The 13,026-nt window shown below is 40.6% G+C and overlaps 1 protein-coding gene across 1 annotated transcript in view; it reads left to right on the top strand.

Moving 5' to 3' along the window:
* The first annotated feature begins 3,776 nt into the window (after positions 1-3,776).
* The window catches only part of LOC134538392 (ADP-ribosylation factor-like protein 4A), a 30,918-nt gene continuing 21,668 nt past the window's right edge, over positions 3,777-13,026 (top strand). Inside the window, exon 1 of the mRNA XM_063379685.1 lies at positions 3,777-13,026. This exon is cut by the window's right edge and continues 21,668 nt beyond it. Within this exon, the coding sequence (XP_063235755.1) occupies positions 4,234-4,839 (606 nt within the window). The 5' untranslated portion in view covers positions 3,777-4,233 and the 3' untranslated portion in view covers positions 4,840-13,026.

The raw sequence follows: 13,026 nt of genomic DNA, 5'->3' as shown, positions 1-13,026 counted from the left end.
TCCGCGACATTCGACTCAGTTTCTGTGCCATTTTAGAACGGGCCTTAGAAAATTTATAACTTAGAACTCTTGAAAAAATCTATATAACTTAGAAACACACAACTTATAACTGTCACAAGTTGGGAGCACGTAACTTAGAAAAAACATAACGCCGAAAAACACTACTTAGAAACGTTGCAACTATGAACTTCACACCTTAACTTAGAAACACACAACTTAGAACTGTCACAAATTAGAAACCCGTAACTTAGAAACACACGACGATTGTTACTACAAGGGAAGGTCTTTAATCCCGCCGGTTGATCGATTTTTAGATTATCGAACTTCATTATAGTTTTAACGGGAAAGCCGAATGTGAAAAAGTAAACATTTTTGAACAAAAAAAGTATATAACTACCACGAAAATTGTCGCTGTCGTGAAACTATTGGTTTGAAATTATTGGGGTAACAACATGTGAGAACAATGTATGGAAAGTAAATGTGTTACCCTTGCCCCTTGATTATTTATGAAATCGTTTTGCGACATGTTTTGTAGTGGCTGAGGGACTTTGTTTAATCAGACATTATCCATTATTCTTAGTGCTCCACCGTAAATACTTAATATATTATTTGCAACAAAAAAAATCATCTCCAATTTCAAAGGCTTGAACGTGGCATATTAAAACATAAATCGTGTGTTATTTTTTTTATTAAATCGAAAAAAAATAATAAGTAAAACAAATTTTTAAATGAGGAACCTGCAGTCATAGTTTTTCAGTTGAATTCTGCATTATACATTTTTTTTTAAAAGTGTAGGTTATAACTATAGTGTAAGTAGGCGGACCGTAAAAGTATAATTCTCCTGGTCAGCAAATGCTGCAGATGAAAACTGCTGCTGTCCTTGATCTTGCACGCTCGAAATTTTATTTGGCGGTCAATAAATCAGTACTGGTTAGGTCGGGTCCTCAAGTCTACTTCATTAACATTTCCTCTGCCCCCCCCCCCCCCCTCACCCACCCTAGTGTTAAAACTGCCGGCGTAGCTGCTTCTTTTCACTGACTTGGTTTCACTGCGACTTTTCACTAACTTGGGTTTTACTGCGAAGTCATGAATATTCGTGTGTTACTTTCTCTCCAATCCTCTGAATCATGCAAGTTTCTTACTAGCTCAGATGTTTGGGTTTTCAGTTTATTTATGAGCCTCTTTTTTTTCTGCACTGAACTGATTCAGTGAGTGTTAACTTTAGCGTTTATTTTAGTAAATTTAGAACAATATTTTACCCATTGAAATTGTTACTATAAACTACTTTCAGACAAAAAAATTATCTAGGCCTAGTTTTTTTTTTACGAGTTCCTTATCCATATCATCGTCAAATCAAAGTTTATTACATATAGTTATACATGTATCTATAATTACATCTATACAGCGTATCCCGTAACTCAGCGTCAATCCGAGAACAGTTGTTAGGCCTGTTAATCACGGTTCTGAATAAAAAATTCAAAAAAGGAGTATAGTTTTATTACACATTTTTTAATAGTTTTTAATCCCCGCCCTGCACCAAATTATTGGATATCGTGAATAAATTTTTTTTGCTACGCAGTCATAAGTAACCACAACAGGTGTATTTATTTGGGACGTAACTTACTCATACGTCATACGCCGTTCTATCTCATTGTATAAACCTGTGTGGCATTAAATTTTGCGGTCGATTAGGATAGGTTAGCTACATTATAAATACTTTAAAACATTGTGGATGGTTGGTTATATTAGGTAAGTGTAGCTAAATTTAAAAAAAATACCGTAAAATCATTTTATGGTTGCTTAGCAAATAACTTTTTAATATGTAGCTATCAAGGGCTAGGAAACCGTTTACATGATTTCTCAGTATCTTTAATGTAGCTATCCTAACCGAATCAACCGTCCACAATGTTTTAAAGTATTTATAATGTAGCTAACCTAACCTAATTATTGACCATTAGTATCCTTTTATCAACACCGCGATGTTTATTTACAATGAACAACCAAAAAAAAAAAAAAAAAAAAAACAGAAGATGCACGATTGGGCGTTTGACTCTCTCGTCTGTGAAAAGAAGGCTTCCCTTGGCCGGACGTGTGTCAGTGAGTGTAGCGGTTGTAGAGCGAACCCCTTCACTCGCAGTCAAATGGTTCGCTCCGGCAGCTGTGCTGCTCACGTGTTCAAACACACACTAGTAGACTCGACACAAGACCCTACAGGGCACTCGTCCTTCAACGCCAGTTTCACAGCTGAGTCCACCGAGGGCGCGTTTCAGCTGTCGATGTCGGGTTTCAGCGCGTAGAAGTTCGTTCGTAGTCGGCGTGATGTGTGACGTGAGGTGTGAGCAACATGGCGATAGAATCCAGAGGAGCGAAGCTTGGAGGTACGTGTGTGCTGTGCCGATTACAACGGCACGGAGCCTGCCAGACAAGGTGCAGTCGGTGAGAATACTTCATTCAAATTATTATACGTATTTAAGTAATTATTGAATTGAGAAGTTTACCTAGATTCTTGCAGAGGAGCAAGCACAATTATTGTTCATGCTTCCTCGGGTTGTGACTTCGTACTGATTTCCCGCCGGGTTACGGTCTTTTTTTCCCTCGTAGTCATTTGACGAAATGTAATGGCTAAAAAAAAAACATTGTTTACTAAAGATTTTTTTTTTACGTTCCAGTGATGTTTAACACATAGTTACAGACTGTAATCAATTGCTGGGCATATTATATTTAATGGGTGGCAGGGAACGCCGAAACAAGCAACATTTGTTGAGGAACATATTTTAGGAAATGCAACCCTGAAATGTTAACAGGCGTAGCAAATTTTGAGTTTGGCCCGCATTAGGCGCACTCCACTGGCTGAGATGCGTGATTTAAGGCCAGAAATTAGCAAAGGTTAGGCCTTTCTCCAACCCCCCCCCCCCCCCCCCCCCCATTTTTTTTCTCCTGAATTTTACATACAAATTTGGCGGACGTTTGTTTATATTTGTATCTGCTGTTCTAGACTGATTTAATTAACGATTGTAGCTGAGCTGTTCGGAAGAAAATTAGTACAAAATATTACTGGTTAATAGGTTTATATATGTACATTAAAAGTTCGAAACGAAACTTCATAATACAAATGTAATGACATGAGTTGGCATTTTACTCCTATTTAACCTCCAATACAAGGTGGAACTCGTACATTTGTAAACAAACGGCCGCCGTATTGGTACGTGTAGTACACTGATAATCACCCCCCCCCCCCCCAACCTAGTAAAAGAATCCGACCTTCTGCTCCATTTGTATATTTCCCTAATCTATTGTTTCATGCAGTCGCTGGTTAAGACGTGAAAAGAAAGGTATGCCTACATAAGGTCTTCCTTTATAAGATATTCCTAACATGGCAGTCTGCAGTAAACAGCTGTGCCCATCGCGGGCAAGAATTGTATCGCCTTTTGTCCCCGCCTCGTAAGCGCCGGGGTTTAATTGGCCGATGAAAAAAAAAAAAAAAAACGTTATACGACTTGTGGCCGACTCGCCGCTTCAATAAAACATAAAACCCAAGGTTATGGGGCCGAAAGCGCTGAACGCGCGTAGGACGCCCGTAAAAAAATAAAAAAAAAAGGTTCAATTCGGTGACGCGACGAGACGGCCGCAGCGCGCGCACCTTGCGGCAGTCGCCGGAAACTAATAGCACCAGCCGCCAGGGCGAGGGGGGAAAGGAGAATACGGGAGGGGGGAGTGGGGAAGTTAGCAGGGGTGGGGGAGAAGAGGGGAGGACGGCAGCGCGCAGCTCTACCCGTCATCCCACGAGCGAGACTCAGTTTGAAAAAGGCTGCGCCCACGGCTGCCTCGTTGCTGGGGGACGCGTTACGGCTGTCGCGCGTCTTTGCGACCGTTTTTTTTTTTTTTTTTTAATGTTTATGAACGCGTCGTCGCTTCGAAACATGTTGGCGTGACGGCGCACGCGTGCGGACCCGAGGTCAGTACGGAGCGCTGTTGTTTTTTCTTTTAAATTTCTTTCAACGGCGCGAACGGATTGTTTTTTTTTTTTTTTGAATAATCCCGTTTGTACTCGTGTGGACGAGTTCCCGGTGCTCGTGTGAAGTGCGGATATGGATTTCGCGGGCGGGCGAAGGAAGGGTTGTTGTAGGGTCCGTCAGGCGTGATTGATTTTTCCGAGCCGTGCCTAACCGTGGGGGAACCTGTCGCCGCGAGGGTGAAGTGGGTCATGCCCGCCTGAACGAGGGGGCGCGGGCGATGGGCGCCAACATGGGCAAGAACTCCTCGCTGCTCGACGCCTTGCCCTCGGCCCAGGGCACGCTCCACGTGGTGATGCTGGGGCTGGATAGCGCCGGCAAGACGACGGCGCTGTACCGCCTCAAGTTCGACCAGTACCTGAACACGGTGCCGACCATCGGCTTCAACTGCGAGAAGGTGAAAGGCGCGCTGGGGCGGGCTAAAGGGGTGAACTTCCTGGTGTGGGACGTGGGCGGGCAGGAGAAGCTGCGCCCGCTGTGGAAGAGCTACACCCGCTGCACGGACGGCATCGTGTTCGTGCTGGACAGCGTGGACTCGGAGCGCATGGAGGAGGCCAAGATGGAGCTGGCGCGCACGGCGAGGTCCCCGGACAACGCCGGGGTGCCCATCCTGGTGCTGGCCAACAAGCAGGACCTACCGGGGGCGCGCGAGCCGCGGGAGTTGGAGAAGCTGCTGGGGCTGTCGGAGATGAGCTCGCACTGCTGGCACGTGCAGCCGGCGTGCGCCATCACGGGCGACGGGCTGCACGAGGGGCTGGAGCAGCTCTACGAGATGATCCTCAGGCGGAGGAAGCTGGCCAAGCAGAGCAAGGCCAAGAAGAGGTAGTTTCCCGCCGCCCCTTACGACAACCCTCACCCGACACGCGCTCTCAGGTAGGAGAGAGAGTTCACAGAGGGGACTCGAAACCTCCACGTGCTGCCCACCACGTGGCATTCCAAACACGCATCTATTAGAGACCCGGAAAAATTCGCGGATTCCTTTCCAGACATACCGGAATCCAAACTCGTTCAGCCTTAATTCTGCGTCGGTGATTTGGACCGCAATTTTACCTGAAGGACTCTTGAGCCAATGGCAAACACTCGACAAAAAGAAGTATCGAATCGTAAGAATACGCAGTAAACGCAGGTGTCCCGAGTCGGTAGCCAATGACAAAGGTGATAAGTTGCCCGAGTACATTAGAGAATCGTGGAGTCTTATCCTAGTGGTCATTGAAACCGCGAATTTTTCCAGTCCCTATCACATCTTCCTAGGACTACCCCCACTTCTCGTTCTCTCTCGAAGCCTTCCGCACGTGACTGCGCGGCCTAAATACAATAAAATAAAAATGTCTGCAAAGACCCCCACCTCTGTGTGAACGTGTGCGCCACCTGCCGGACTTAACGGTGGTTTGTTTGGTCTTTGACACTTGTTTTCATGTGACTTGACTTCGCATTTGAAGTAAAACGCATGCTGCTGCGTGGGTTTTCGGACAGGCAGGAGATTCGATCTATAAACCACTCTTTAACCCCTCTCACCGCCCCACGTTCCCCCTTGTATTCCCCTTTTCCTCTTCCCATACTTAATTTGTTTTTCCCCTTTCCTCCTCCCCCGACACCCGCAAAAACAACTGCAATGCTGTGTTCGAATTGGCACGTTTATTTTACTCGGTGGTCAACTTTGTATGCAGAAGGATGATTTATACTTCGTGATTTCATTTGTACGAGGCGAAATTTAAAAAAATATTGATAGAATTACATATCACGAAATCGCCATGTTGTTCTTCGCATTCAAAATAAACACGCATTTTAGTGGTTTTTTAATTTTTAAAAAAATTGGGATTGGTGATGAAAATTCCTGTTAACTGAACGTAATAATGCTTTAAAATTTATTTAATTGTATACATAATTGAGGCGTTTTTAGAGAACTGTAAAGCAAAAAAAAAAAAAATTGAAATTTCAAATGCTGTTATGATTTCAATGTATGATTACTTAAACAGCATACAGTAAAAACTTTGTATTTTTGTCACGAGTTTAAAACAAGTTAATAAAATACGAATGCTTCCGAAGAGGGATAATTAAATGAACAATTCGAACACGGCATACATTTTAGGCGAATTTTGTGTCCTTTGGTTAAAATTATAGAAAAGGTTTCTGTATTCTGCAGTTGTAACCGCATGTTATTACTTTCTGATAGTCGAGTATTTGGAAGTCATTTTATTTTACTAGTCATGCATAATATACGGTACAGTCGTATATTGCACTTAATATCTGTAGTTGGTAACACTTATAAGACTTTTTCCCTGTTGAACTAGTTATATTTTTCATGGAAATTGTTCCAAATACTTTATGCTTTGCAGGAAAAACCAAATCACAATAATTATTGGATTATGTTAGTAAACGATATTAATTGTGAGAGTATTCTTCAGTCTGAGTCAGATTTTTTGTGTGGGAATACTGTTAAAAGAATAATTTAATTCATTTTGTTTTCATCTCCTCTTTATCCCTGCATCAGTTGGAAAAAAATATTTGGAACGCACTTCCAAGGCAGGAATCTAACAATCGACTTCCGATGTGTGGGTTAGAAAACAGGCCGTGTCTGAATACGCCTTAAGTGTATTTAACTAATCTGTATTCCTCGCTTACTCACGGAAACGTCGCCATTTTGAAAGAAAAAACTTTTATAGATTATATTTGGTACAACATTTAAGTAATTTAAAAGACTTGTAAAATTATTTTCAGGTAATTGTTCCTTATCTCGTATCCAGTTGTATTTTAACATAAAATATTATAATAAAGACTGAATTGGATATTTTTTTATGCAATGCTGTATAATAATAAAAAAATATATATTATTTTGCAATAAATATAAACTTTGAGGAACATTGTGCCCGGGAGCAATATTGTTACTTGTAACGTACCCAATTTAAGAGCTTTTTGACAAAAAAACCATTGTCCAAAAATTAAATTTTTTCGGGAGAATCAAAAAATATTCCTCCTTTGCTCATTAGTATTTAAATAATTTGAAACTTATGATGTATCACAAATAACACTTCCTCACTCCCATTTCATGTTTTAATCAATATTAATATGTTAATATATATAAACAAACTTGAAACTTTCTTGGTCTTGGTTTTTTTTTTTTTTTTGCAAAAACAAATTTGTCAGTGTGTACAAAAATGATAATATTATTTATTGTTTGATTATTAATACAAGGTAAGCAGATAAAACCAACAAGTAAACAAAGTAATTGTAAAAAAAAGCTGGCAACACGTATAGAAAAACTTACATATAAATAAAAATTTACAAATTCTAAAGTAATGGTTATTTTTGCTTAAAATATGTGGACAATGTTGTGTTTACTGAATGACGATATTTCAGAGCTTCATATCGTACAGACTCTGGTTGTTTTTCTTTGACAGTTTTCTGCATGCCCAAACGGGATGGACCAAAAAACGCAAAATTTAATTTTTTGGTTTATGATTGTTTTTGTCAAAAGCTCTTCAGTTGTATTTTAACGTAAAATATTAAATTAAAATAAGCAGTTAAATGTAATTGAGATAAGAAATTTTCCTATAACCGAAATAGATTTGAGTTTGAAAACTTTGATGTAAATTGGATACGCAACAAGGAACAGTACTAAATTAAAAAAATATATATATATGTAAACAACCTTTTCCACTGGCTAATACTGCTTCATTGAACACGGATTCGTCAAGTATTCCACAAGGGTAGGTGAAGTACGCTAGTTCGCAAGTACACAAGTGCGTACTTGAATTCGGACACGGCCTTAGTTAGTATGTTTATCTCGATCCAACCGTTCCGATTTTAGCACTCACTGTAGTGAGACAGTTTCATTCATGGCAAGGTTACATCAGGTCAGTGGCGTAGCGTGCCATCTCGGCGCCTGGGGCGGGAGACCCATTTTGCCGCCCCCCATTCTAATTCAATGAGTGCGAAAGAGAGGCATCGACACGAGCCGACGCGTGAAACAAAAGATTTTGTATGAGTAATTAACATAATAAGGAGTGCCGCTCAACTCGGCTCGCGCGCGCCGGGCGGCGCGGCGTGATGCGATGTTGCCGTTCGTATGTAAACAAACAAACGTTATAAAGAGCTCTGTCAGTGATTTCGCAGTTTTTCTTTTAAATAAATATTAAAAAATAGTTGGTGCGCAAAATTTTAGATAAAAATGGAACATTTTAGTGTGTCTGACACATGTAATGAATGAATCATAGATCAGATCTCAACCCGCTTCACCGGCGACCCGCCCCCGCGGGCCGCCCCCTCCGCCCCACCCCCGCTACGCCACTGCATCAGGTTATGTTAATTGAATACCCTTAGATAATTTTGTAAATAATTATGACTTACGTTTATAATTCTGATCTGTTAAATATTGTGTTAATGGGTGTTGAATGTATTTCGCCTACTTGTCTGATACACTGTAGAGTTAAAATAGTTTTTAGGGAACTGTTCGAAATATGAAATGGCATTGCAAAACGTTGATTCGACTTGCACAATTGCATGTGACTTGAAGGATAGTTTTCTAGTCCAGCATCTGTTTTAAGATCAATGGTACAAAATATTATGTGTCGCAACATCTGAGTACATATTTCTGTAGATAATATACTTCTAAGTGTGGTTATTTGTCAACAAAAAATTCTTTTATTATTTACTAGCATATTTGATGAAATTGTTATTCAGTCGGCCTGAATAATTCCCCATAAATTAGTTTTAAAAACATGTTCTTCTAGATTTTTTTAATGTCTTGTTTAAATTTTTGTTTAAAAGGCAGAACTTAAAAATATAAATAGTTCCCAGTGCAACATAGTTTTGTTTTAGTCTTATTGGGACACTAGCTTTAATGGCGCGGCCATTATTGGAACCTCTTTTGTGTAACCGCTAAGGTTTCATGCCACTATCCACAATATGTTATTACAAGAATGATAAATGTAGCCTCCCATAGGACATTTATTACCAGAATGTGACAACTGTATGAGTAAAATTATTTCCACTATAGACTAATTCTTGAGACTGGTTGTTAACCAGAATATAAAACGACTGAAAAAAATATCAAACAGATGCAATTTTTGTACGAAAAATATGCGCTAAGTTCTGAACTGGTATTTGCCTACCCGTTGGGTATGTAGGAGAGTGTTTGCTGTCAGATGGTTTGTTAATGACTAATACTTTAATAGAAAGTATGAATTTCTCATGGCTTCTACGAATGCTCAACACAGTGATTGTATTTTATGTAAGCTGGCGAATGTGTACATACAGACAATAATGAGTTGCTGTTTTACGCTGGCTTTGTATGTCTTGGTTTCTGTTTCGCAGTACAAGTTAATGATTGTGATAGGTTAGTTTTGTGTTGCGTGATTGTATTATTAAAGACTGACCCGATATGATAGCATGTATGAAGCATGTGTCTTGTGAATGGCAGTGATCAGACAAGATAGGCTCGTTTGTTTGTTGTAGATATAGCTATTTTTTTTTTGTTATCTCTGTGTACAAACATGGCGGGAAAAGGTTAAATGAAATTCCCCTTGTAATATGTTAGACTCGTGTTTTAAGTGATCACGTAATGTTTCCCAGTCTTTGGTTGCGGTAGAATAATGCTTCTGTCAAGCCATTGCCGCTTAGAGAAGCTAGTAAATTTCAGTAATTAAATACGTGATAGTTATTTTTTCTTCTAATCTAGACATGTATGAAATTTGATGCCTCAAACAGGTTCACAAAGACTACCGCCACATTTCTTTCATACCAGAACCATCCGGCTGTTTTCTTATTTAGGTTGGCTAGTTGCTACAGGTCGGGAAAACTTGGAAGGGCCAGGGAATTAGAAAGATAATGGCTGGTAATTGGTTTTGCGGTCCGTCAGACGCAGCAGACGCCATTAAGGCCCTTCCACATCCTCGCAGTCGCGTCTGTCTGACTGCTGACAGTGTTGGTCCTGACGATGCTGTCTGATACGTTTCCTGTGCTGCGTGCCGCATTCACGTGTGTGTTGCGTCTGGTTCAGATGGTGAAGCATAGCGAGCAGCACGGTGGATGGCTGTAGATATCTCAACTTGGCTTCCCTCGAGGGTTTTTGACAAGCTAAACATTAATGGAATGTCGATGTATTTATTTAAAAAAAAATTCTGAAAGTTTCACAAATGTTTGGGCCAAACCTATTATTTTCACACCTATATACCTTTATTATTATTATTTATATTTTCTGGTACTAAAATTTAAGTTTAAAAGTAACTCAACGGAAGACAAAAAAAATTACACACAACAAAATGGTGCGCAAGACGAAATTATAAAAACCCAACATTAAAAAGGTTTTTAATTTCGCGGGATTTCAAATTTTTATTTTAGATAATTAAAAAAATCTATGGTGAAATTTGTAGTTTTGGTCATGGAAAAAGTAGGGGAAATTTTTCTTCAGGTTTTATTGTGGACACCCTGTTGCGTATATGTACATACACATACGCGCGCGCAAGCGCAAACACGTATCATTCGTAAAGATGGGCCACGTGAAGAGAAAAAAAAAAGGGAAGGGGAAGGGTTTTCCACGGAATCTGCGGTCCAAGAAGGATTTTTGCGCTTGTGGGTAACCGACACAATGTCATCTCACGTGGTGGGTCCTGGAATATATGCCTGCAATATGTGTCTGGGGGGGGGGGGAATCTATAATATTGAACGTAAAAGGCCGAGTCTTTGAAACATCGTTTCGACGTTATTTTCACGTCTCCACAACGAGAAGTTTTTTTTAAATTCCGGACCCTTCCCCCTTTAACCCGGATATGTGACCTTGTATGTAGGTATATATGTGTATATATATATATATATCGAGGGCATCATACCAAAAGGGCGTATCAACGAAAATGCATGTTTACAGGGGAGTCATTTAAAGTTTGGCTGTTTTTCCCTTCCTTTGTCTACATAACATGGTATTATCATTCGATTCATGGTTATGTTTTTCAGAAGCTCTGAATAAGTGTTTATGAACCTGATTGGGTTATATTGCATTTATCTCGATATTGCAAAAAAAGTGTTGATACGCCCTTCTGGTATGATGCCCTCGATATATGATTTCTGTTAGCATGCAGCGTGTAGCGGGAGTGGGTCTGACTCCTGCGAGAGAAAGTGACGACTGCGCACACAGCCTCTCGGCACTCCTGTCTCCTCGCGGCACAGACGGGGCGACTCTGAAAGGGGACTCTGACAGGCGTAATCCCGCCTCAGGTCCTCGGCTTGTCCGGGTGGGGGCTGAACATGCGGGCAGCAGCAGATGGGGGAACTGGAGGCTTTCTGTTCACCGATTCGCGTGTGCGGCGTATTCCCGTACCCACACCCGTGGTGGACCCCGTGGCTACAGGGCGTAACTGCTGCGAGCGCTGGGTTGACAGAGAAAATAAAAGGTGGGAAACCCCCTTGGGATGGTATACATGAATGCAACGAGTATCTTTTAAAAAATTGTTTCCTTAAAAAAAATCTTTGTTAAAGTAAAATTCGTGGAATGGAAATATTTATACTTGCTGTTAATGTATTTGCTTGTTTCAAACACAGCACCTATTGCAAAACTTGTTGACGCAGTGTGTTGGAGTATTGCAACGAACAGCCAAACATCCCCGCGAAATACAGGGTGTCTCTCCTAGCGATGGATTTTATTTCTCTCCTCGTAAATGGTCAAGTGTTGCGTTTGTGTTTGTATGCTCTTAGGGGCACGGGAAAAAAGTATCGATACTTTTTACAGCTTGACTGAAATTTTATATTGGGATTGACCTTTTTGTGGTGCCAACGCATTCTTGCGGTCCGCTAAGTTCCACTGACTTTATTTATATAAAACAAAAATTTTTCGTTCATCATTCCTTTCGTTTTTTCTTTGATTAAAAAAATTTCACACAAACTTCAAGTTAATTTTTTTTAATGTATCATCAACGTGATCCATGGCCAAGCATCCAAGGTAAATGAAGGTATCGATACTTTTCGTTCAATTCTTGTATTTAGTAGGGTCGATACTTTTTGTTCGATGCCCTGATCCTATTCGCTGTGGTTGGTGGCGGTGTCGACATTGGTTGCGCTTGTGTGTGTGCGCGCGCGTGAGCCGTACCGAAAACACGACGCGAATTACTGCCGTACAAGGAGAAGAGAACTTTTTTATTTTTATTTTTGTAGCAGCACCGTTTTTTTTTTTAGAATTACTCTTGGTTTTTTTTCTCCCTACCCCCCCTTTCTCTGGTATTGCGATATACAACGCGGCTTCAAATGTGGTTACGCCATGTGTTAACCGGGCCTTGATGTATCCTCCCGCTGTATCTAGCGCTTCTCGTGTATATTGCAGGGCCATCAAGAGTTGGTTTGATTTGGGGGGGGGGGGGGGGGAAGAGAGAGAGAGAGACCAAATTCCTTGAGGCCCGGTGAGGTTTGGAGAAGTTCTCAAAAGGGTAGCTTCAGCGGTGTCCATTTTCCAAAACGTCACTTGCAGAGCATCACATGATGTTTGTTTGCGAGCACTAACACTCCCATCGTTGATTACAAACACTGGTATGACAAACAGGATTGGTAGTCCGTCGATAACCACCTTTTGAGGACTGTCGAATTTGAGATAAGATAACCAAACCTACCGTTGAATAAAACCTTGGTGTATGTGCGGGGCGATTGTGGACAATGGACACTCACTATAACCTTGCCATAAAATTCCACCTTAAATTTACGAAGAACTGATAAAAAATTCCTGGTAGCCTCGCGTTTCCACTGGTGAAACTTTTTAATTTACAGATGCTTAGTCAAAAAATGTTTTCGCGTGCAGACAAAATCTTTTTAGTATTTGAAATCCCCAACCACACACTGTATTTTCTTGCACGTGCACAGAACAGTTGTACTGCATACTGAAGGATTTTTTTTGTAAATGGAACAGAAATACTCATGTAAAATTACAGATACTTGTCTGCTTGGACATTTACACGAAAACAACTGTATTACTAGAAAATATTGTACACAGTGATACTGCGTCATCATGTTAACCTCCATTAGTTTTATGTTACTT

The sequence above is a fragment of the Bacillus rossius genome, chromosome 13 (assembly GCF_032445375.1).
Source record: "Bacillus rossius redtenbacheri isolate Brsri chromosome 13, Brsri_v3, whole genome shotgun sequence".
In the NCBI taxonomy this organism is placed as follows: Eukaryota; Metazoa; Arthropoda; class Insecta; order Phasmatodea; family Bacillidae; genus Bacillus; species Bacillus rossius.
Note: the sequence above shows the minus strand (reverse complement) of the source record. Positions and strands in the feature narration are given on the sequence as shown.